We start from the raw sequence: 25,161 nt of genomic DNA, 5'->3' as shown, positions 1-25,161 counted from the left end.
AAATCGAACAGCAAGGAAGTCCGACACCAAGGAAATAAAAAATAAACATTCATCCAGACCGGTAGGAGGGGCGGAGATGGGCACCAGGGCGGAGAGGACTCGCGTGGCCGTGGCGGGACCGAGACTGGCAGAGTGTGGGACCAACAGGGCAGGCAGTCTGACCACTAGCAGACCCCGAGGCCCCACATTCGCGCACATAAACTGAGAGGGCCGGACTCAGAGTGGCGGAGAAAGGGGCAGGCAGAGCAGCGGGTAGCACCCCGCGATCCCACATTCACGCACAGATAAACCGGACAAATGGAGGGGAGCAAAGCAGACCCGTAACCCAGGGCTCCAGCGCGGGGAAATAAAACCTCAGACCTCTGATTGAAAACGCCCGTGGGGGTTGGGACAGCAGCAGGAGAGACTCCCAGCCTCATGGGAGAGGTCGTTGGAGGCACCCACAGGGGCCTGGGGCGTGCACAAGCCCACCCACTCGGGAACCAGCACCAGAAGGGCCCAGTTTGATTGTGGGTAGCAGAGTGAAAGAAAGACTGAAATCCGGTGGAGAGGGGAGCGGGCACCATTGCTCCCCCTCGGCCCCTCCCCCACATACAGCATCACAGCACAGTGACCAGCGTTACCCCGCCCTGGGGAACACCTAAGGCTCCGCCCCTTTAAGTAACAGACCTGCCAAGACCAAAAAAAAAAAAAAAAAAAGGCCCAAATGACAGAACAATTCAAAGCTCCAGGAAAAATACAACTAAGCGATGAAGAGATAGCCAACCTATCTGATGCACAGTTGAAAACACTAGTTATCAAGACCCTCACAGAATTGGTTGAATTTCTTCGAAAACCAGATGAAAAAATGAAGCCTATGCTAAGAGAAACAAAGGAAAATGTGCAGGGAACCAATAGTGATGCGAAGGAAACTGGGACTCAAATCAATGGTGTGGACCAGAAGGAAGAAAGAAACATCCAACCAGAAAAGAATGAAGAAATAAGAATTCGGAAAAATGAGGAGAGGCTCAGGAACCTCCAGGACATCTTGAAATGTTCCAACATCCGAATTATAGGGGTGCCAGAAGGAGAAGAGGAAGAACCAAAAATTGAAAACTTATTTGAACAAATAATGAAGGAGAACTTCCCTAATCTGGCAAAGGAAATAGACTTCTGGGAAGTCCAGGAAGCTCAGAGAGTCCCAAAGAAGCTGGACCCAAGGAGGAACACACCAAGGCACATCATCATTACATTACCCAAGATTAAACACAAGGACCTACATCCAAGATTACTGTATCCAGCAAAGCTATCATTTAGAATGGAAGGGAAGATAAAGGGCTTCTCAGATAAGGTCAAGTTAAAGAAGTTCATCATCAAAAAAAAAAAAAAAAAAAAGTTCATCATCACCAAGCCCTTATTATATGAAATGTTAAAGGGACTTACGTAAGAAAAAGAAGATAAAAAATAGGAACAGTAAAAATGACAGCAAACTCACAGTTATTAATGACCACACCTAAAACAAAAACAAGAGCAAACTAGGCAAACAACTAGAACAGGAACAGAACCATAGAGATGGAGATCACATGGAGGGTTGTTAATAGGGGTGTGGGAGGGGGAGAGGGGGGAAAGGTACAGAGAATAAGTAGCATAGATGATAGGTGGAAAATAGACAGAGGGAGGGTAAAATAGTGTAGGAAATGTAGAAGCCAAAGAACTTATAAGTATGACCCATGGACATGAACTATAGGGGGGGAATGTGGGAGGGAGGGGGTGGGCAGGATGGAGTGGAGTGGGGGCGGGAAATGGTACCACTGTAATAGCATAATCAATAAATATATTTAAAAAAACGGAAAAAGCAAAAAAAAAAAGTCTGTGGGGCTTGCGGCAGCAGGGGTAACTTCCAGTCTCACATGAGAGTCTGTTGGAGAGTACCACAGAGTCCTGACACGTATACAAACCCATCCATTGTGAATCTGCACCTGAAAGGGTACAATCCACTTGTGGGAAATGAGGAAAGTGATGGAAAGTGGGACGAGGGCTGAGCAAATGATGTTGTCCCCTCTCAGACCCCTCTCCCACAGACAGAATCAAACACAGCAAAGAGGGTTGCCCTGCCCTGGTGAATACTTAAGGCTCCACCCCTTACCATGTAACAGGTGTGCTGAGACAAAGAAACATGGCCCAAATGAAAGAACAGATCAAAACTCCAGAAAAAGAACTAAACGATAAGGAGATAGACAACCTATCAAATGTAGAGTTCAAAACACTGGTAATCGGGATGGTCACAGAATTGATTGAGCTCAGTCACAAAATGAAGGAAGAAATGAAGGCTACACAAAGTGAAATAAAAGAAAATATACAGGGAACCAAGAGTGAAGGGAAGGAAACTGGGACTCAAATCAAAGATTTGGAACAAAAGGAAGAAATAAACATCCAACTGGAACAGAAAGAAGAAATAAGAATTCAAAAAAATGAGGCGAGGCTTAGGAACCTCTGGAACAACTTCAAATGCTCCAACATCTGAATCATAGGGTGCCAGAAGGAGAAGAGGAAGAGCAAGAAATTGAAAACTTATTTGAAAACATAATGAAGGAAGACTTCCCCATTCTCGTGGAGGAAGTAGACTTCCAGGAAGTCCAGAAAGTCCCGAAGAAATTGGACCCAAGGAGGAACACACCAAGACACATCATAATTAAGTTACCCAAGATTAAAGATAAGAAGAGAATCTTAAAAGCAGCAAGAGGAAAGGAGAGAGTCACCTACAAAGGAGTTCCCATAAGGCTATCAGCTGATTTCTCCAAAGAAACCTTGCAGGCAAGAAGGGGCTGGAAAAAAGTATTCGAAGTTGTGAAAGGCAAGGACCTCCATCCAAGAGTACTCTGTCCAACAAAGTTATCATTTAGAGTGCAAGGGCAGATGAAGTGCTTCCCAGATAAGATAAAGTTAAAGGAGTTCATCATCACCAAGCCCTTATTATAAGAAATCTTAAAGGGACTTATCTAAGAAATTGAAGAATATAAAAAACTGCACAGTAAAATGACAACAAACTCACAACTATGAACAACTGAATCTAAAAAACAAAAACTAAGCAAACAACTAGAAGAGGAACAGAATCACAGAAATGGAGATCATATGGAGGGTAATCAGTGGGGAGTGGGAGGAGGAGAATGGGGGAAAAAGATACAGGGAATAAGAAGTAGAATATGTAGGCACAAAATAGAGAGAGGGAGGTTAAGAACAGTATAGGAAATGGAGAAGCCAAAGAACTTATATGTATAATCCATGGACATGAAGGCAGGTGGAATGCTGGAGGGTAGTGGGGGCTGCAGGGAAAAGGGGGATAAAGGGGAGAAAATACAAGACAACTGTGATAGCATAATCAATAAAATATACTTAAAAAGAATTGAACTTTCTTTTCATCAAATGAACATTCAACATAGACTTTTCAACATAGAAAACTTATTGATAGTTAAATATAAATATAAATATAAATATAAATATAAATATATATATATATATATATATATATATATATTCCACACTACAGAGAATAGGGAATTTGTGTGTTATGAAATGTCTAAAACAGTATCATCTATACAGAATACTAGTCATGTATATAAAGGAAGCTGCCAGTCCAGATCAGTGGGCATGACCTGTGTAGAACAGATCATGTTCTTAAAAACATTTTTGTCCACAATGAATGTGTATGGTGATTACCAGTTTGTGCTAATAGATTGAACAAAAGAAAAGTAGTACTTATGTTATGCTTGTTGAAACATTCTTAAAAATTATCACTAATTGTGGTAAAAATAATTAACATTTTTCTTTTTAGAAAACAGAAGGGTTTTTTTCTTTTTTTCCTACCTAATTCAAAAATGGAAGATGTTATCTTGAACTTTGGAACAAAAATATTTTTGTTATATGAGGCAGACTGTGCCTTCACATAAAAGGGGAAAATAGGATCATTAACATGTAGGAAAGCTAAGGAATCACTTTAAAATAATCTGATTAGCCAAAGCTCTCTAAAAATGATATTTAAAAAGCCATAAAACAAATATCTCAGTTCACTTCAGTTTATATATAGAGTGCCTATGGTACGTTTGGTGTCAAGATTAGAAATGAAGGTTCCAATGACATGTTCCCTTCAGGTTACCAAGAGTCCATTTCCAATAGGTTTTGATTTGTCACTTGTTATCCCTTCTTTTTCTTTCTTTTTTTTAACCCCTGTTTTTCTTCATGTGATGACTCACATGACCTGATACTTAGCTATGTGCCTGAAACTACAAGGAAGAGTGGGGGAAAATTACAGGAGAAAATTTAACAAAGGATATAATATATACCTATTTTTATTTAAAAAAAACATCTGCTTTCTTTGGAAGGAGAATTTTTCCACTTTCTTGTAGTTCTGCTGATAACTAGCATGTATTGCAGAGGAAAATGAAAATAAAGAAAATAAATCCTTTATTGCAATCTCAGGATTGAAAAAGACAATATTGTAGGCTCAGCTACTAAAACACAGGTTACTGATCAGTCTAGACTAACTTTTCTTTACTATTTGTAAATTATTGAAACTAGAGAAGTTAAACTTACGGGTCTAAGTTTTCATAGCTGTGACTAAAACTCTTATGCCTATCCAGTACCCTTCTCTAGTATGAAGCCAAAAGAGTGGATATGGCCCATTCATCAAATTGTTAGGTGTGTTAGTTATGTAAACTGATGTCCTAAACTGTGAGATCAGCATATAGAGCTTTATTATGTTTTAATTCATTACAAGATAATATATAAGTAACTCCCTTTGACAGTGGAGGACTAAATGCAACAAAATTGGAAGTGTATAAAGGTCAGAAAAATAGTAGAATAAATAGTTAAATATCAATTCATAATGCAAAGTGATCAGAAATAGTTAAGCAGATAACCAGGCTTATTAATGTCTTTGTACAAATCCTTAATATATGGTTTTTATGCCATAGTTCTACAACTTTAAAGATTTATTTTCTGGTAAGAGAAGAGTGTCAAGCGAAGAGGAATTTCACAGAAATGACCATTAGTTCCCAAAAGGTAATCGAATTATATCTCTACATCCTCCTGTCTGGTCTATTTCTACCTCTCCTAAATCGCAGATCTTCTTGTTAGGCAGTTCATTTATTTCCCCAATTCTCAGTGCTCCTACTTTGATCATTTGTACATGGCTTTTCTCTTTGCCCGTGACATATGTTGAGCTATTTGTGTTAAGATTGGCCCCAGACCTCTTATCTGTTGTTAATAGCAAACCCTGACAGGTCAAGATATGGTCACCTGGGCTCTCCCTCATCTTCTACTCTGTCCCTAGTCAGCTGGCTGTAGATCAGATGGGTTTAGTGCCCCTTTAAGCTAGTAGTTGGAAAGAGTTTTTGTCTCATAGTGAAATGGAAGAGGCACTAGGTGTCAGATGATGAGTTTTTGTTCTATGCCACTAAGTAGCTGTCCAAACTTGAAAAAAAATCACTGATTTCCCTTCTGCTCAAAGCCAAATGTGTTTGCTTTTACTTCATTTCTCTTTTTAAAAAAATGTGAAGTAAAATTATTTTTTGGAAAAAGTCAAAATGTAGGAAATGTATAAAGACTAGTTACAAATACCTATATGTCTATCATTTAGAATTGACATTTGTTAACATTGTATCACATTTGATTTTTAAAATATTTGTGATAATATTGAAGTCTCCTTTGGCCTTCAGTCTTATTCCCATCACCTTCATCCCTCAAGGCAGTTATTTATCCATTCCCCATTGGCCAGAAATAAAATATATTTGTAACATTAGATTAGATGAGCATTAAGTTATAATAATGTAGTTGTCATTACTAAATTAAACTGTGAAAAAGGAATTATTTTTTCTTTCAAATGTATGGTTCTTTTACCTGTGCAAATGTTCCTGTTTTCTAACATAATGTTTTTTGGATGTTACCATACCATCCATATCTGTATCCTTATAAAAGAATACTGCTTTTGTCTTCTTTGGAATTCTAAAAATTGAATTGTACTAGCCAGCATATTATCACCATGTGGAAGAATATTGCCAGTCTTAGTAGTCACTTTTGATTTCTGGAAACTATAGCCATCTATGCTAAATAATGCTATGCATTGCTAATTGGGTCACAGAAGTGACATTCAGCAATGCATGGAGGGTCTTCTTGTATTTTCCCAGTGTCCAGCACTGTGTCACATGCATCATAAATTAAATATGAATATACGATAAACAATGGAATGAGTATCTGGATTTCACCTTTTATTGTACATACATGCTATTTGTATTAGTTTACTATTGCTGTGTAACAAATTAACATAAACTTAGCTTCTTAAATCAACATCTATTTATTAGTGTATAGTTCTGTCAGTCAGAAATCTGGCATGCTCTGTTTGGGCTCTATGTTTAGGGTGTACAAGGCTAAAATCAAGGGGTCAGCCAGCCTGAGTACAGGTCTGGAGGCTTATAGAAAAGCCTGGCTTCCGAGCTCATTTTTGTTGGCAGAACTTATTTCCTGACAACTGTAGGACTTAGGTCCCTGTTTCCTTGCTGGCTTTCAGCTGGGGACAGCTCTCAGCTGCTGGAAGTAGCTCTTGTTCCTTGCCATTTGGCCACCTCTGTCTAAGTTTGCAACATGTTTGGAGTCCTTGAACCTCTGATTTCCCCCTCTCTGACCAGCTGGAAAAAATGCTCTGCTTTTAAAGAGTGCAGGCCCACCCAGAGAATCTTTTCTGTCTTCAGAACAACTCTACTGTCTAACATAACCTACTCAGAGTAAATCCGTTTTAGGCACAGTCCTGCGGTTCATTCAGGATGTGAACACCAGGGAGCTGGGGCATCTTAGGGACCATTTCAGAAATCTCACTTGAGGACCTCTGGCCAAGATGGAGGCATAGGGAAATGAGGCTTGCCTCCTCACACAGCCACAGCAAAATTACAACTAAAATGTAGAATAACCATCACTCAGAACCATCAGAAAACCGAGCTTTATTGAAGTCCAACAACTAAGGAATTAAAGAAAACATAGTCATCCATACAGGTAGGAGGGACAGAGATGCAAAGATGCGGAACTGGCTGGTCCGAAACCCATGTGTGGTGGATATAAAATAGATATCTCAAGAGCAAGATATACTACCCCCACAGCAGAGCACCCAGCCCATGGTTCCAGTGCCAGGAAGATAAGTGCCCATAAATTCTGGCTGTAAAAACAAGCAGGGGTTGAGTTGGTGGAAGAAACTGCGGGATCCTCAGGCTTCTCCTCTTGAAGGGCCTCACACTGCACACAGACTTACTTTGACTCACTCCCTCTGGGCTCCAGACCTGGGGGAGCAGCTTGAAAGGCATCAGTGGCATGTGGGGTGGAGCTGAAATGTCTGGCATCAGGGTAAGAGCTGTGGGACAGCTCCCTCCCAGACAGAACTGCAGACAGAGGCCATTGTACTTTTTCTGAGCCCTCCCCACACAGAACCATAGAGGTTTTGATGGGTCCAGCAGACCTGGTTAAGTGCTTTCTTCAAGCATAATTCTGCAGTGGGGCTTGAGGAAAAGAGAAGGCAGATGGATTTATTTAGATTTGGATGTTTTAATAAAGGGTGTGATGGATAGAAAAAAGGCAAGGAAGTTAAGAATGTTTGGCAGAATGGACAAAATCTAAATGAATAAAGAGGGAAATTCCATCAGAATAGACTGATAACTTGGAGGAAAAAATATAAAAGCAGGTGTCAAAAGGCAGGACACATTAGTGAGGTCAAAGTATAGTTATACCAGAATCGTGATATTTGGGAAAGTATGAAGTGGGATATTAGATCTTCATGTCATAGACTATACTGAAATTTTATATAGATTTAAGGAACTGAATTAATCCTAGGGGAAGAAAGTAAAATGATTGATGAGGCAGGATTATATATTTAAATGTAAGGAGTCAGAAAGGATAAAAATCAATTTGTTTCACTACATGTAAATGGAAAACAACAAACAAAAGTGAAAGATAAAAAAATTAGCAAATTAATTTCCAGAAGTGTGATAAAGGGATAAAAATCCTTAATTTGTAAAGATGTCATCGAAGTTGGTATTCCTCTAGCAGCAGTGGATAACTAACTGCCGTTGCACGTCCAGAACCAGGCTTTTATGTTCCTCAGAGATAATAGGAGCACTCAGGATGTGCTCTCTGTCTGGGTGAAAGGATTGGGGACCTAGCATGGAGTGTTGGAGCCTGTGCAGGGTTAAGAACACCCATGTATGAGGGCAGCCTGATTCAGGGTAAGAGAGCCAAGCACGGTGTAGGGAGCATCTGTGCAGGAGGGTGGTGCCAAGTGTCTTGTCAGAGCCCCAGCTGGGTGAGGAGGGCATCTGTGTGGGAGGGCTGCCTACTCCAGAGATTGGAGCCTTAGTGAGGTGAGTGGAGTGTCCACACAGGGAGGGAACAAGATTGGTGTTACACAAAGAGGACTGATCTAATAAGTAAATATAGTAAACATAATAAGAGCTAGATTTTCAGTATTGGAGAAAGTTAACAAATGTGAAAACTGAAGGGAGAACACTGGGATGAATCCTGTGGCATTGAGTTGGAATTGGAGGTATTAGTGTGAATTTATGACTGGAGGTATAGATAGAAAAGACAGATAGATATAGGAATAAACAAATACATAATGTGTGTACATATATCTGTATGTATGTACATGCTCACACACACGATACTTATGTACATATGTATATTCTCTAGCTATGTCCATTCAGTTGGCCTGGGGACAGCAACACCCCAGTAGCAATGAGCACACTTAGAACTCAGATCAAAATGTGATTCTCTGCCAGAAGGAACCAGAACCCCTTAGAGAAATTGCCAATTCCAGGGCTGGACCAGGATAAGTAAAAGATGAGCTTGAGGCCTCTTGTACCAGAAAGTAAGGAAGTGCTCAAAGAGTGGTGGGGATACGTTAGAAGGACATAGACACCTGCCTGAAGGGAATCCCACTGGCAAAATCTGGAGTATTTTGAGCATCAAATACATAATGTTTGCTACAGAATAAAACCTATTGAATTAAATAAACATGAGCCCACATTTTAAAATGAAATATTAAAATATCATTGATAAATAACTTTCTAAACTTTTCATTTTTAACTGTAACTATATATGTGTGTATATGTAGAGAATTAATATTTCATATTCAACTCTATACCATTAAGTATGAGTCTTTTCTGTGCTGAAATATTTTTTGATATCTCAATAGGATTCTGATCAAAGTGGCATTCCAGAAAGTTTCACAAATTATTTTCTCAAAATACTTGACTTTGGGGAAACATTGCAGATCCTTAATTTATTGAGCTCTCCCTGAGAAGAGGCATTTTTACCACAAATGAATCTCTAGCCAGAACAAGAGATTACAGGGGGCAAGATGGCTCTTTCACTGAATTCATACTCATATCTTTATAAAATAAACCTGGTTATTTAATTGATGTAATTTTAGTATAATTCATTGTCTCTCTTGTTTTAAAAAAATGATACTGTTTCTAAGTAACACTTAAAAAACCTTGGCTAACAAACAAGATCCCAAGAAATATTACTTAATGTTACACTGCCAAGAACATCTTAGATAATTCAACAAAAATGCCTTATTTTAAAATAGTTTGTTCTAATTTTACAATTATTTATTGAGATCTTGTTGATTGCGTGGCATGGTTGGATATGACAGGGATCCAAAAGAAATATATAACTTATAATCATTTTTGAGAAACAAAATAAATTAATATGAAACAGTGAAAAAAAACAGGAAATGATAGAATTTAGTGCCAACTTGGTAAATTAATGTTTTTGTTGAGTCAGACAGTCATTAGTGATCTGCCTGTAGCACTTAAAATCATCATGTAATTTTTGGTTACTTAATAAGTCAGTGTAAGTCTGGGTTTATTTCATCGTTTCTGTACTTAAAGAAATGGACTGTAGAGGCCTGATTTTCCGCACTGAGTCCGGGCATAGTGTTGGACTCTCACAGTGTGCCCGCACACGTTAGGGTGAAAATGTGAGCAAATGGAGAGTCTCTGCACTGAAGGAACTTGCTGCTTCATGTGTGTATGTGTCCCGGGGGGTGGGAGGTGGTGGCAGGGAATAGACAGTAAACATATGGAACTATAAATAAGATAATTTCAGATACTTATAAGTATTATTCAGATGATTAAAGTGTTAGGGTGGAGGTGCTTCGACTGCTGTCATCAGAGAAAATCTGAGGAACGAAGGTTTGAGTTGAGGCTTATGATGAGAAAAATTAAATAGGCGGTCATATTTACATTTTGGAGCTCAAGGAGTGCTCTAGGCTGAAGGTATTTTTTTCTGTGTAAAAGTGCCTGATTAATAAATTGAAGAGAGAAAGGGGGGTAAAGAATAGAAACAATGAGAATACACACATCTTTGCAGGGTTTTGCTATGAAAGAAGAAAGTAGGAGACAAAAATCCAGTCTTTTCAAAAGATGGGTAATATTAGTGCAGGTTATTATACCTAAATAAGACTGATCCACTGGAGAAACTGATGGTGTAGTGTCGAGATGGGATAATTGCAGGAATGAAGCCTTTCAGAAGCTGATGTGGGACAGGATTCAGAGCACAAGTGAGAAGATGGCCTTGATTAGGAATTTCTTCCATTATAGTAGGAGAAAAGACAGAGAATGCAAAAAAAAAAAAAAGATGCTGAAGCAGTACAATGGAGAAAAGATCATCTTTTCAACATACAGTGCTGGAACAACTGGACATCCACATGCATAAAGATGAATCTAGACAGACTTTATATCCTTCACAAAAATGAACTCAAAATGGATCACAATTCTAAATGTAAAACACAAAACTATAAAACTCCTAGAAGATAACATAGAAGAAAATCTAGATGACCTTGGGCATCATAATGACTTCTTAGATACAACACCAAGTGCCCAATCCATGAAAGAAATAATGACTGACCTAGACTTCATTAAAATTAAAGTTTTTTTTCTCTATGAAAGACTGTCAAGGAAATGAAAAGACAAACCACATACTGGGAGAAAATATTTGCAAAATACATATCTTATAAGGGGTTATTATCCAAAATATACAAAGAACTCTTAAAATTTAACAATAAGAAAAATAACCCAATTTAAAAAAATGAGCCAAAGACTTAACAGGCACCTCACCAAATAATATACATATACAGATGGCAAATAAGCATATGAACAGATGCTTCACACTGTGTGTCATTAGGGAAATTCAAACTAAAACAGTAGTTAGATACCACAACACACTTACTAGAATGACCAAAATCTAGAACACTGGCAACACCAAATGATGACAAGGTTATCGATCAAATGGAATGCTCATTCATTGCTTGTGGGAATGCAAAATGGTACAGCCCCTTTGGAAGACAGTCTGTGGGTTCACACAAAACTAAACACACTTTTAGCATACAATCTATTAGTTGCACTGCTTGTGCAATAAGTCATGGATAGGTTCTCCGAAATTGCTACTGTTAGTGACATGCTGTATAAGGAAACCAGTTTTACCGTAGGCATATTTCTGGTCACAAAAACATTACCAGACTTCTAAATAAAGATCCTGAACATTTCTAATACTAAACATGGAAATAAATGTGAATATACATGCATTTAAGAAAGACTAAAGACAAATTAAGATAATTATTTCCAACCTGCTTATTCCAGTTCAAGGTCAAGGGGAGCCTGAGCCTCTCCCAACATTGCAGGGCGCAAGGTGGGACTTACCCTGGACAGGATGCCCTTCCATCACAGGACACCCACACCCACACCTACACTCACTGAGCCCGGGACAGTTCAGACACACCAATTCACCTAGTTGTGCACATCTTTGGGATGTGGGAGGAAACCTGAGTACCTGGAAAAACCCCACACAGACATGGGGAGAACATGTAAACTTCGTACAGACAGTGGCCCTGGCTGGGAATTGATTTTTTTCTCATCAATGTTGAACTAAACAATGTTATTTGAGGTTCTGCTGTATTTACCCAAATGAGTTGAAAAGAGTTTTCCACACAAAAACATGCACATGAATGTTTATAAAGCATGTCATTATAAATTTGTGCAAACCCATGTGTACCACCCTCATGTTAAACCACGTGCTCTGGGTGATAATGAGGTGTCAGTGTAGGTTCATCAGGTGTAACAAATATACCTCTCTGGTGGGGAAGGTTGATAATGGAGGAGACTGTACATGTGTGAGGGCAGGGAGTATATAGGAAGTCTTCTTACTGTTCTCTTAGTTTTGCTGTGAACCTAAAACTACTCTAAAAAATAAGGCCTATTTAGAAGAAAAGATGCAGGTGGGTTAGTGAAGTTTATATCAGAAAGAAGAAGTAATTTTCACCCTCTTACATCTATTTCTGTATGCAATTTAAGATTTGGTTATCAACTGAGAGTGAGAGGGAGATAGGTGTAGGAGCAGGGAGGGGTGCAGAGGTGTGAAAGGGTCCCCTCCAGGAGTGCTAAGTTGAATTTGCTAGGAAATCGTAGTGGTAAACTGTATGAGTGCCAGTTTGAAATTTGTAGCCACAAATAGAAAGTGAATTTTAAATTTGTTTTGTAATGTTTTAAGTAACAATACCTAGATCAGCTACTCCTAGTAGTGGGGATCCCTAATATGTAGATTTTAGTCTTGAAATACCACTTTCTACTAAAAGAAACCAGGGCTTCTTAGAGAAATGGCTCATTTGGCTTGGGACAAACATTTTCAAGACAAGATGGAATACCTTGTCATAACAGAGAACAAGAAAGTTATCACAAAACTCTATAGTGATGTTAAAAGGGCTCAGGGGCCAATGTGAAGAGTCTTCTAGTGGCTAAAAAATGGGACAATTTGAGTTTCAATAAAGAAAATAACTGTAATGGATTAAGACAAAATGTGTTTAAATCCATGAACTCATATTGATCCAACACCCACACACACACCCACACACACACTTTCTCACACACATACCCCTTACTGGAAACTTGAAGGATTTTAGCAAACACATTCTTTTATAAAAAAGGAAAGAATCAAGCATTTATCCTTTTTTAATATAAACTGAGCCACAGGTTAATCAAACAATAATTATGGTGAAATTTCTCTTTGAAGAAGCATTCGACCAAAGTCAAATCTTCTGTCACCATATGTTTGACCTGCTTTACCCTTCACTATCCCCAGTGGGCACACAATACAATATACAGATCATGTGTCTCAGAATTGTACACTTGAAACCTATATAATTTTATTAGCCAATGTAACTGTAGTAAATTTAATTTTTAAAAAAGAAATGTCCCAGCTAATAAATAATGATTGATAGAATTGGAACATCACCATTTTGAATTAATGAATTTAGGTATTATTCACTAGCAGCCGCTAAAATCACAAAAAGGAATACAAAATATTATGCATCTTCTAATTGGACCAAACCATGAAGTGTCTTGTAAAAAAAAAATGAAAAATCTGATTAAGCCTTTAGATTCAATTACCAATTTTCCAAGAAATACAAAGTAAAGGTTAATATATTAATCTGTATGGATGCAATCAGCAAAATCCAGATTTGGGGAAACTTTACAGACAAATAGTAGTGTGTAGGGATGGTTTGTTGTTTGGATGATCAAACTATATAAACTAAGGAGATGATACCATAAAAGTGAGGTGACTTTTGTGTTGCTCTTGAGAGAGAGGAGTTTTGATTGGAAAGAAACATATAGAGGGCTTCTGGGTAGCTGCCAAGATTTTCTCTGCTTCAGTGGACATTATTTAGAAGGGTGTGGTTTGCCTTACAACAATTCCTTAAGCTGCAGTACATTTGTCATATGTAGTTCTCTGCGGTGGAGATATGTTTAACAATACTAAAGTAAAACTTTTATGTGAGTTTCAGAAATTTAAAAAATTTTATCGTAATTTTTGAAGTTACTTGTTAGGCTTTAATAGAAACTGGGGGGCTTGGGAGCAAGAAGTGTTAAAAAACTTCAGTTGAGAATCTAAATAACAGCATTGCAAACAGCAACTAAGACCAAAGAAGCAGGTGCGTCATTCCATGTGAATGTACTGCTCAGCATTACCAGTCACCGCAGCCCTGGCCCATGCACGCTGTCATCTCCACGCTGTGACTGTTCAATAAATGGGCTAGACGCTGAGAAATGCTTGTTTGCACATGCTTTATGTTCTTCAGAGGGCTTTTGTATATGTTATTTAATGAAAGACTGTAGATGAATCTATAAGTGGAATTGATAATGCTATTTAAATTCTCTTTATATAAAATAATAAATGTTTCTTTAATTAAAAATACTTAAGAATATGTAGTGCCAGAATGAATGTACCTTTATTGTAGATGTCAATATATTGTTTAGATTAATTTCTTCCTTATAAGATTTCTATCCCTTACTTGCCTAAGGGAATATTTTTCACTAGTTTGATAAAAATGGAGATACATCAAACTGATTTGAAACTTTTTTTGAATGTTCACGATAGTTTGACAAATCTGAAGTAAATTAAAATGACCTTTTTTTTTTTTCTGTCAGAGGTCTTTTTATTAGTATCCATGATCGAGGGCATATTGCTTCAGTGCTTAACGTGTGGCCAGAAGATGTCATCAGGGTAAGTTATCAAATTTTCCCACTGTGGCACATTTGTTATTTTTCTTGCCTGGTAATATGTTGACAGTTATCATGACTGTAATTAAGTAGTGTTCACTAGCTTTTCTAGTGAATTTCACCTAATTTATATCCCTTTGATTTTTGCACAGTAGATTAATTTTATTTTGATACCATTTAGATACCATTTCCTCATTATTTCAATCTACTGGTAATTTCTTATTATTTATTTAATTCATTGTAAGTGATGATAAATATTGAATAAATGTTGCAATGGTGCCTGAATTTCTTTAACTAAACTCCATTTTCCTATTAATCATTTAATAAGAGGACTCTAAGAGGACTCCTTCAGCTTTGCGCAGTGGCAGTATTGTATGTAGCCAATGAGGTTTATCCAAGGCATGATTATTGCTAATTGAAAGATGACTCCAGGTAGGCAAAAAGTCTGTTAGTTTCCTTTATCATTGTGACCTGAGGCAGCTCTTCTGACTCCCTTCTGTGAGTGAACTAATGAAAATAAAGTAACAATATAATATGACATGTTGTAGCTTTCTTTCTGAGACACTGTACTTGGATTAACCCTTGTAATTATGATAATTCAGCAAGGAAAGGAAGGCACATCCTAACAGGGGGTTACATGGTAGTGAGAGGCGGTGGTGGGAGGTGAGTGCAGGACTCAGGGCCAGTGGTACACTACTGCCTTGTCTAAAGAAAGTGAGATGTACTTGTCCCGTCCTTGGCCCCCTTTCCTCTTTCTGTTAGATGCTTAGCAACTATGTGGTATCTTTTAGGATTAAGATTGAATAAATTGATGCCTTTTAGTGGTACAAAGGTACTGCAGCTGTGACTCCTGAAGTGTCACTCCATTAACGACCTTTCTTCTTTGAGGAGCTGTGGCTAGAATCCGTTCACTCTGTTGTTGAAGGCTCATGCCAGGCAAACCTGTAAAATGAAATGTTTTCTACTCTTTTCAATCTTCCCAGTTTTTTCCTTTCTCCCACCTCAGTTGCTTACTCAATTTTTCTTCCACTCTGTGGTCTGCACTGTCCACAGGTCCAGTCCTTAGGAACCACCCTCAAAAATGTGCTAATTCTATAAAGTGTAAATGTCTGATCCTCTAAGAAGAAGGACACTTAACATTTAATCAGGACTCTAGAGAGAATATTAAGAATTGAGTCAATATAAAGAGTTCTAATTCATATCCCTATAATCCTAATGGTTAGGCAGTAATCTGTCCCTTGCTTTGTTCTTCCCACTAGTTGATTAATTTCATTAATAGCCTGCTTTTATCCTTTCATCTCTTAATATTGGGTCCTCGCTGATATTCTTGATCCTAATTATACATGTTACTATTTTAGAAGCCTAGCATAGTGGCTGGCACATAGCAGGCACTTAATAAATGGCAGCTGCTTCTTGTAATACAATAGTGAAAAATAAGATGTAGTCTCTCGACTGTGTAGTTGAAAACACATGTGAGACAATAGCAATCAGTTATTGGACCATATATAATTAAACTATCTGGTATAAATTATAATCACTATGTTCATTTATTCAGAGGATACTATCATTCAGAGAAGGCTGCAACAGTTAAGAAATTTTTCTAGCCAGGTTGGAACTTAAATCTAGCCTTTGATAATTAGAAAGAGAATAATATACTCCCCTAAGAAGGGCACATATGAAAGTAGGTATCAAGTTAGGAAGAGAATTATATGGTCTTGTGCAATAAGTAAATTGGCTGACCCAACTAAAGCTCAGTATTACTATTGAAATGGAGTATAATTAAGATTGCTTAAGAGGTGATGAAATTATTATGAAAGGCCTTGAAATTCATAAAGAGGGATTTAGACTTGAAAAAATAGACTGTAATATTTGAGGAAGGCTCATCAGAAAGAGAAGAGAAGGAGGCAAGAATTCTGCAGATAGATGGCTACAAGAGAAGTGTAGGCCCTGGGACAGGAAAGGAACAAATGAAGACAGGTCAGAGAGTGTTGTGTGTGTGTGCATGTGTGTCCAGGAGAACCTCTGCACATGTTATACAGAAGGTTTTATCAGGTAATGTCCACATAATAATCTATACAGTAGGATGAAGATTTAATTTCTGAGAACAGACATTATTGATGGGATTGTGGTTGTCTGACTGAGGTAATCCTGCTGTATGACTTCATTATTATACAGAAAACATACAACTGCTTTATTTACATTTTTTTAAATTTGTGGTTGACAATCAATATTATATTAGTTTCAGGTCTGCAACATAGTAATTAGACTATGTAACTTACGAAATGATCACCCTGATAAGTCCAGTACTGTATTCCCTGTGCTGTACCCTACATCCCTGTGGCTGTTTTTATAACTGGCAATTTTTACATCCTAATCTCCTCCCCTTCATAACCCATCCCCCCAGCCTCTCTTCCAGCTGATGACGATGAAAATGTTTTACGTATCTATGAATTTGTTTTTGTTTTGTTTATTTGTTTCATTTTTTAGATTCTACATACAAGTGAAATTGCTTTATTTTTCTTAAGTGTGACAGAAAGTAGTTAAAACAAAAAGAAGGTAATGTTAATTTAGTGATAAATTACATTTATGATTCTTTTTTCCATCAGAGAATTCCTTCACTATTAAAATATACACTTTAGTGTTGAAATGTTTACGAATTAATGATACAGATGTACATTTGTAGTAAGGCATAAATAGACCTAAAATATAAAATGCTTTAAAACAGAGTTTAAAAGTTACTGAAAAACCTGACACCTCTATAATGCCCATGGTATATTTACATAATTAAATTAATGGCTCCAGATGAGAGAACAGCTTAGGAGATAAAATTTATGAAGGATCTATAAAGAACAATGCTTTGTAAAATTTTATATTCAAAACATATATTTAGTATAACTTAAATGTGCTACCAAAAAAGAATGAAAGTGTTATGTCATTTTAAACCCCCTTTTCAAAAAATTGAAACAGGTAAGAATTACAAGTAACAACTCTCTGGCTTTAAATATCTTTAGTAAAACCTGAAAAGCATTACACAAATTATTACTCAAATCATAACTATGTTATATGACAATGCTGCTCTCTCTCCCCTCCCACCCCTTCTCAACATAGATTTATTGTTCCACTTATGACTGGAACAGCAACTTTGGTGTATCAGGACAATGCTCCAACCATTTGAGCTACTTAGGTTACATAGAATTAAGATCTGTACATGGTTAAAGTGTGTTTTTCATAGATATGTAAGGTGATTCAAAGTAAGCTAAACAAAATTCATTACGTCTAGTTAAAGGTTATCAGGTAACAAAAGTAGCAACTGTGGTGCGCATATGTCAAAGATGGTAGAATGATATCAAGTGGTTATAGGACCTAAAGAGGGTAAGTCAGTACTGTTGTGAAAACAGGCTGATGGTGCCTGGATTAATAAACCACAGACCTGAACATTTGGGGGCTACTCAGCTATTACGCAGCAATTGTCCTCAAAGTGCCTGTGACTAGTTAGTTTTAAAGCTGCTTTGTTTCACTTTAGCTCCTACATTGAGTTCTTATTTTCCTATATTCTTCTTACCGCCCCTCTTGATTGAAGATGGAGCTCTTTGGGTTGTTTAAATCTTTATGTGCATATCCCTATGGGCCATCTCTATGTTCTCCTTGGAGAAGTGTCTATTCAAGTTCTTTATCCACTTTAAAAAAATTATTTTATTCTTGTTCAATTACAGTTGTCTGCATTTACCCCCATCACTCCCCCTTTTTAATTGGATTGTTTATCTTCCTGGTGTTGAGTGGTATAAGTTCATTATATATGTTGGTATTTAAACCCTTATCAGATGTATCATTGGCAAATACATTCTTCCCTACAGTGAGCTCCCTTTAAATTTCGATGATAGTTTCTTCAGCTGTGCAGAAGTTTTTAAATTTGATATAGTCATTTGTTTATTTTTGTTTATTTTTTTTGTTTCCAGTGCCCTAGGGGATATATTGGCAAAAATATTGCTCTGCGAGATAATCTGAAATTTTACCACCTATGTTTTCTTCCAGGATTTTTGTGGTTTCGCAATTTACATTTAAGTCTTTCATCCATTTTGAGTTTATCCTTGTGTATGGTTTAAGTTGGTGGTCTAGTTTCATTTTTTTGCATGTATCAATCCAGTTCTCCCAACACTATTTATTGAAGAGACTATCTTTACTCCATTGTATGCTCTTGCCTTTTTTGTCAAAAAATGCTCAACGTCACTAATCATCTGAGAGGTACAAATTAAAACCACAATGAGATATCACCTCTCACTTGTCAGAATGGCCACCATCAGTAAATCAACAAACAACAAGTGCTGGAGAGGATGTGGAGAAAAGGGAACCCTAGTGCACTGTTGGTGGGAATGCAGACTGGTGCAGCCACTATGAAAAACAGTATGGGGTTTCCTCAGAATATTAAAAATGGAACTTCCTTTTGATCCAGTGGTTTCACTTTTGGGAATATGTCCTAAGAATCCCAAAACACTAGTTCAAAAGAATATATATGCACCCCAATGTTCATAGCAGCACTATTTATAATAGCCAAGATCTGGAAACAGCATAAGTACCCATCAGTTGATGAGTGGATAAAAAGGCTGTATGACATTTACATAATGGAATACCACTTGGCAGTGAAAAAGAGGGACCTCTTACCTTTTGTGACAGCATGGATGGACCTGGAGACTATTATGCTAAATGGAAAGAGCCAGTCAGTGAAAGGCAAATACCATATGATTTCACTTATATGCAGAATCAAGTGAACAAAATAAACTAATGAGCAAAATAAGGGTGTAGATATGTGGAACAGCCTGACAGCTGTAAGAGGGGAGGGGGCACTGTATGAAAGAAGGTGGAGGGATTAGCCAAAGAACATATACGCATAAGCCATGGACATGGACGGCGGTGTGGGGATGGCCTGAGGCCGTGAGTGGGACTAGGTTCAGGTGGGCAAAGGGGGAAAAAGTGAGGACAACTGTAACAGCATAAACAGTAAAATACAATTAAAAACTAAGTGGTTGTAAATGGAGGAAAAAATATTTATGTGCATACCCTCTCTTCTTTTTTTGTCAACCAAATTAATCATACGTTTATTTAAAAATATATATATATCAAATTTATTTATTCTCCCCATTCTTCCACATATATAATCACATAAAATGTTTTCTGTATATATTCAATTTATTTGTTTTGAGATTTAGTATTTCATTACAGAAGTATTAACTTTAGAAATAGAGACAAGGAACTGTGCCCAGGATTTGCAAACATCTATTAATAGATGTTTTTTCTTTTTCTTCCAGGCTATTGTGGTGACTGATGGAGAGCGTATTCTTGGCTTGGGAGACCTTGGCTGTAATGGAATGGGAATCCCTGTGGGCAAATTGGCTCTGTATACAGCTTGTGGAGGGATGAATCCTCAAGAATGTCTGCCTGTCACTCTGGACGTGGGAACAGAAAATGAGGTAACAAATTAAGTCTCCAAGAAAGCTATTCATCTTTTTAAAAAAGCAGAATTCTTTTATTTTGAGCTTATTCCAGGAACTCATAAAATACATTATTTTCTGGCTGGTTCTCCCTCTCTCCCAACTCTTACAAGAAAATTATTTTCTGTTTTCATTTTCCTTCCTTATAATGTCATAATCTTTTACTAGCTTCTTTATTGTTTGTTACTCTTTGGTGAGTATCTATACCATTATTCTACAGAGTATATATTTTAGATATAATTTTATTTTATTTATTGATTTGAGGGATAGAGAGATAGATACATTGATTTGTTGTTCTATTTATTTATGCATTCACTGATTACTTCTTGTATGTGCTCTGACCAGAGATTGAACCCACAACTTTAGTGTGTTGGGATGGTGCTCTAACCAACTGAGCTACCTGGACAGGGCCAAGATAAAATTTTTGACTTGTTATATGTTATACATTATATATTATAACATATACATGTAATAGAATATGTTATATGTAATATAATGTTAGAATAGTAGCTTGAACAGTTTTTATGTTCTTTTTATGTTTAACTTCCTGTGTATACATGAATACTCATTTAACCTTTATAAAGGATTCATTTTGATAAAAACACATTGCTTATCTGGAATTTTCTTTTTCAATACCAGTAGAAATAACAGGAATTATCAAACTGGCCTCTTAAAACAGTTATTCTAACATCGAATATGTAGATTGAACATTAAGATTTTCTCTTTGTTTAATATATTTAAAACATTCCTATGTGATAAATTACATTGATATCAGAGTTTAAAAATCACCAAATCTGTAAAACATCTTAAAAACTCTAGGAAGAAATGAAGAGGCATAAAAAGTGATAAAACAGGCATGCAAAAATTTAAGAATTCAGTTTTAAACTTGGGCCTTTTATTGAGATTGTATAATGTGGGCGTACAGAAAATTGTGCGCTAATGAACCCCTAACACTGGACTGTTGCCTTGATAGGTTGTATTAATTATATGAAATATTTGATTTCCTGTAAGTTGGGTCTTAAGATTGCCAAATTTGCAATTCTCTTGCATTTTCTCACATTATGTCCATTTAGTATTCCTTCCTCTTTGGTGTTCACTGCTTTTATGTTATTCCATTCCATATCAGCCTCCCTCAACCTGCACACCCGTCTGTCCACCATCGAATTTCTGCCTTTGCCCTTCTGTAGATCTAGCTTTTTAAATTCTTTTTCCATTAAACACGTCTGGCACTTACTATATTTCTTAAGTTTATGAGGTGCAAAATGAGAAAATATTATGATAATTTAAATGGATCTGTTGTTAAAGTGTTAGGTGTTATTTCTAGATTTTTTTTTTTTTTTTACTGCCAGTGGACTGTTGAGATATTAGGGGGAAAAGTTGAGTGGTGGAATTTTAACTCTTTGACAGGTCACTGGAGAATATCTTTTTAGCCTGAGAGTCCTTCCTGAAACTCTTCAAAGTGTTTTGTAGAGTTTAATTGAATTAGATTATATTAGATTTAATTGAGTTAGATAAATACTGAGCACCTGCTATCTCTTGAGGCCTAAGAGAAGGCTGGATAATATCAGAGTACACAAGATCTTGCCAGCAGGACACTCTGAATGTAGAAGAGGAGATATATACATAACTAGTTTCAGCATTCATTAAATGCTTTGACAGGGATATTTGAGAAACCATTAAGGACAGTTAGCAAACCATTTCTCTGGCAGTTCCAATATGCTCTTAGTCTCTAACTATATTTCTACTATCTACTTATAACTTACCTTATTTTAAAATCATATTTAAGAAATGTAATGGTAAAAGTGTATATTATAAATGCTTAGCCAGAGTTTTCATTCTGAAAAGAGAGTTATTTATTCCTTTAGATAGTTTAGCTACACCTGAAGTTAGCCAAACCACAAAGTTTGAGCACATAGTCCCAAGACTGCTCTCACTTCTAGCACCAACTGCAAGTTTGTGGGTTTCCCCAAGCATTCTCAGGCTTTATCAGGCTGGAAGGACTCACAGGTCTCACTGAAAGTTATAATTATTATAATTACAGTTAAGTTGTGTTACAAGGACAGGATGCATAGGAAAATCAGCCAAAGGAAGTGATGTATAGGGCAGAGTCTTGGAGGGCTCTAAATGGGAAGCTTCTATTTTCTTCTCTTTGTGAAGTCAAGACACACTACCTTCCAGCGCTGAAGTGTGAGACTGATAATGTGCTCCAATGTTCTGAGTGTTTATTGGGATTTCATTACCTAGGCATGATTGATTGATTGCCACATGAACTCAAGTCTCTGGTTTGACTAATACCACATGACCAAGGTCTCCCATCCCAAAATGGTTAATTTTTCTGGCATAGCCAGCCTCCACCCTGTGACTATTATTTGTGGTCCCTTGGCATCTAGGTAGATGGTTAGGCCCTATCCAAAACAGTTGAATGTATGTGAACCGTGTTACTAGAGTCCATGCAAACAATAGACAAAAATATGAGGCAAACACACAAAAAGAAAAATAGGTCTAAATTTTAATGTTAAGTAGAATTCACTTTCAAACTCATAAGATTATGGATTTGATTATTAAAAATTTTCAAAAAATTTAGTTCCTGTGCTCAAGAAACTGTTTCCAGAGTGTATTAAAATTGACAGCTATAAAGGACACATGGTCAATAACAAGGATGGGGGGTGGAAACAGGGGAGGGAGGTGGGGAAGGCTGGGGTGGTGGGAGGGGTGGGGGGAAAAGGCAGAAAACTGTACTCGAACAATAAGAATAAAAAAATTGACTGTGAGTTATTGATTGTAAAGCCATTGAATTGTACACTTAAAATCATATAGTATGTAAATTATAGCTCAATAAACAAGAAAAAAAAATAAAATCAACAGCTTCACCACCACACTTCATTTTATGCAAGGAACATATACTTGCTATCGAAACCTGGTAAAAAAAAATAATATGTAATAAGAAAGTGCTTATTAGTCCTCTGTTTACTTATGGTCTCAAATTCATCACTTACTGTATAATCTTGAAAAAGTTACTTAACTCTTCTGTGCTTCATTTTCCTCATGTAAAATGAGTACCTGTGTTAGAGAGTTGTCATGGTTTAATACATTTAGACTGTTTAGAATTTTGACTGGCATTTTGTAAGCACTTAGTAAATGTTACCTTACATTAACGCAGATGTAGAAACTAAAATTCTTCATAAAATATTGGCAAATTGCATATTGTAAAATACTTTTAATGTCAAAAAGTATATTTGAACCATTAACAACACTGTAGTTATGCTATATTAGAGGTGTTCTTTTAAAGAGTTATCTGGACACTTGTTGTCAATACTATTCTCTTTGTCATTCTTTTAAAAGTGTTAGCCTGAGCCATAAGACAAGGAAAACAAATGGGATATAACTGACAGACTGAAAAAACTCCCCCAAATTATCATTATTAGTAGGTAAAATGTTTATCCATTTTGAAACCCAAGAAAATCAACTAAAAAATTAGAGTGCCCAGTAAAGTGGCTACTTATAAAATAAATATTAAAAGTTAAACAGCTTTCCTATATACTTGTAATAACCAGTTAATAAAAGTTGTTTCATTTGCAATAGTAATGGGTTTATTCTGCTATGCTTTATGGTGTTCCGTATTTCTAAGTTAAGAAATAATGACATTTATTTGGTTCATGAACAGAATTTCTTTAAAAATAAACATCTGCCTTCTCCTTTCCAAGAATTAATAGAGGTATGTTTATTAAGCAAAATATGTTTTAATTTCTGACTAAGTTGTCTGATAGTTTTATTGGTTTTTGGGTTGCACATATCAGCTGTGTTCCATTAGCAATAAACCACTTAACTTCAGAGTAAGAATAGAAGCCATTTCAGATTTGTGTTGCTTAAAATAAATAGAAATGCATTAACACATGACTTTTTCTTTTTGTTGTGAGTTCTTGGAGTTGAAAGTATTTAATAATACTCTTTGTAAACAGTCTAACCTAAATTTTTATGTCCTTAACTCTTAATTAATATGTGAATAGAAATACATAATATGTAAGCATAAAAAATACTTGGAGTTAAATAAGTTACCAACTCTTGATGTTCTCATTTTAATGTTCTGATATTTTATCTTTTTTATTTTTTATTTTCTTCTTTTTTTCTCTGTTTATTGAATTTATTGGGGTGACACTGGTTAACAAAATTATACAAGTTTCAGGTGCTGAGAAGACAAAAAAGAAAACTAAATTAAATAAAATATGACTGAGACAGTGGGTTTCTGTAAAATGTAATGGAGTTTTTATGTTGCCAGTCTTTCACCTATGGAAAACTGTTTTTAGTCACATATTCCTGTAGTAATAATTTTTAATCTCATCCATTTTGTGAACCTGTCCAGTTTTATACTTCATAGTAAAAAATATAAAAACTAATTGATAATACCACTGAGTTTCTAATCTACAACAACCTAGCAAAGTTTATTTAAAACTAGATCCCCTTTTTATACAAATACAAGTGCTTTCTTTTATCACAATTACCTATATGGAGTAGTAATGAAAATAGAAAAGGAATTAGCAGCTGATTGATAAGACAGTTCTCAGTTGCTGTAAAGTCAAACTTGCTTGACTTTCAGGAAAGGAGGTTGAAGGAGCAAAGACCCTGAAACTGAGTCACAGAAATGCTAGGATAAAAAATACTCTTATTCTTGGAGTGAATAAAGCAAAGTATTAACCTAGGGAGGACATTTGTGTTTACATCTCATCTTTCATCTATTATTCCACAGCCCACATTTTCTTCAATTTATTTGTGAAGCAGTTGCTAAAATATTTTTATTTTCATTACCTGAAGTAAATTTTCTTCATTTATTTTTGTTACCTGAAATAAATTTTCTTCAATTGTCTCTTAAGACTTTTAAGACTATAGAATAACAGCACCACCATGTTTGATTTCTTATTTTTTTCTGTTTCTGAAAGTTCTTTTCATAGAATTTATGCTTATAGTCTATTTTTCTTATATAAGTGACCAATGTGAAAGCTTACTTGCATTTGACTATAAATGCTATGAGTAGATGTTTTTTGTGTGTTCCCTCCATGCTTGTGTGGGTGTCACTGGGTCCTAAAGACTGCTTGATGTATCGCGTGGTG

At 36.4% G+C, this 25,161-nt stretch overlaps 1 protein-coding gene and 1 pseudogene across 2 annotated transcripts in view; both read left to right on the top strand.

Annotated features, from left to right (window-relative positions):
- ME1 (malic enzyme 1) overlaps positions 1–25,161 on the top strand; it is a 180,993-nt gene that overhangs the window by 50,436 nt on the left and 105,396 nt on the right. For both annotated transcript variants that reach the window (XM_053913887.1, XM_024576670.4), the window contains exons 4-5: positions 14,499–14,574; positions 19,874–20,035. In XM_053913887.1, coding sequence (XP_053769862.1) covers positions 14,499–14,574; positions 19,874–20,035 — 238 coding nt within the window. The remainder of the gene's footprint in view (positions 1–14,498; positions 14,575–19,873; positions 20,036–25,161) is intronic.
- Positions 14,921–15,002, top strand: LOC139440374 (U4 spliceosomal RNA; annotated as a pseudogene).

This window comes from Desmodus rotundus, chromosome 11, assembly GCF_022682495.2.
Source record: "Desmodus rotundus isolate HL8 chromosome 11, HLdesRot8A.1, whole genome shotgun sequence".
In the NCBI taxonomy this organism is placed as follows: domain Eukaryota; kingdom Metazoa; phylum Chordata; class Mammalia; order Chiroptera; family Phyllostomidae; genus Desmodus; species Desmodus rotundus.
Note: the sequence above shows the minus strand (reverse complement) of the source record. Positions and strands in the feature narration are given on the sequence as shown.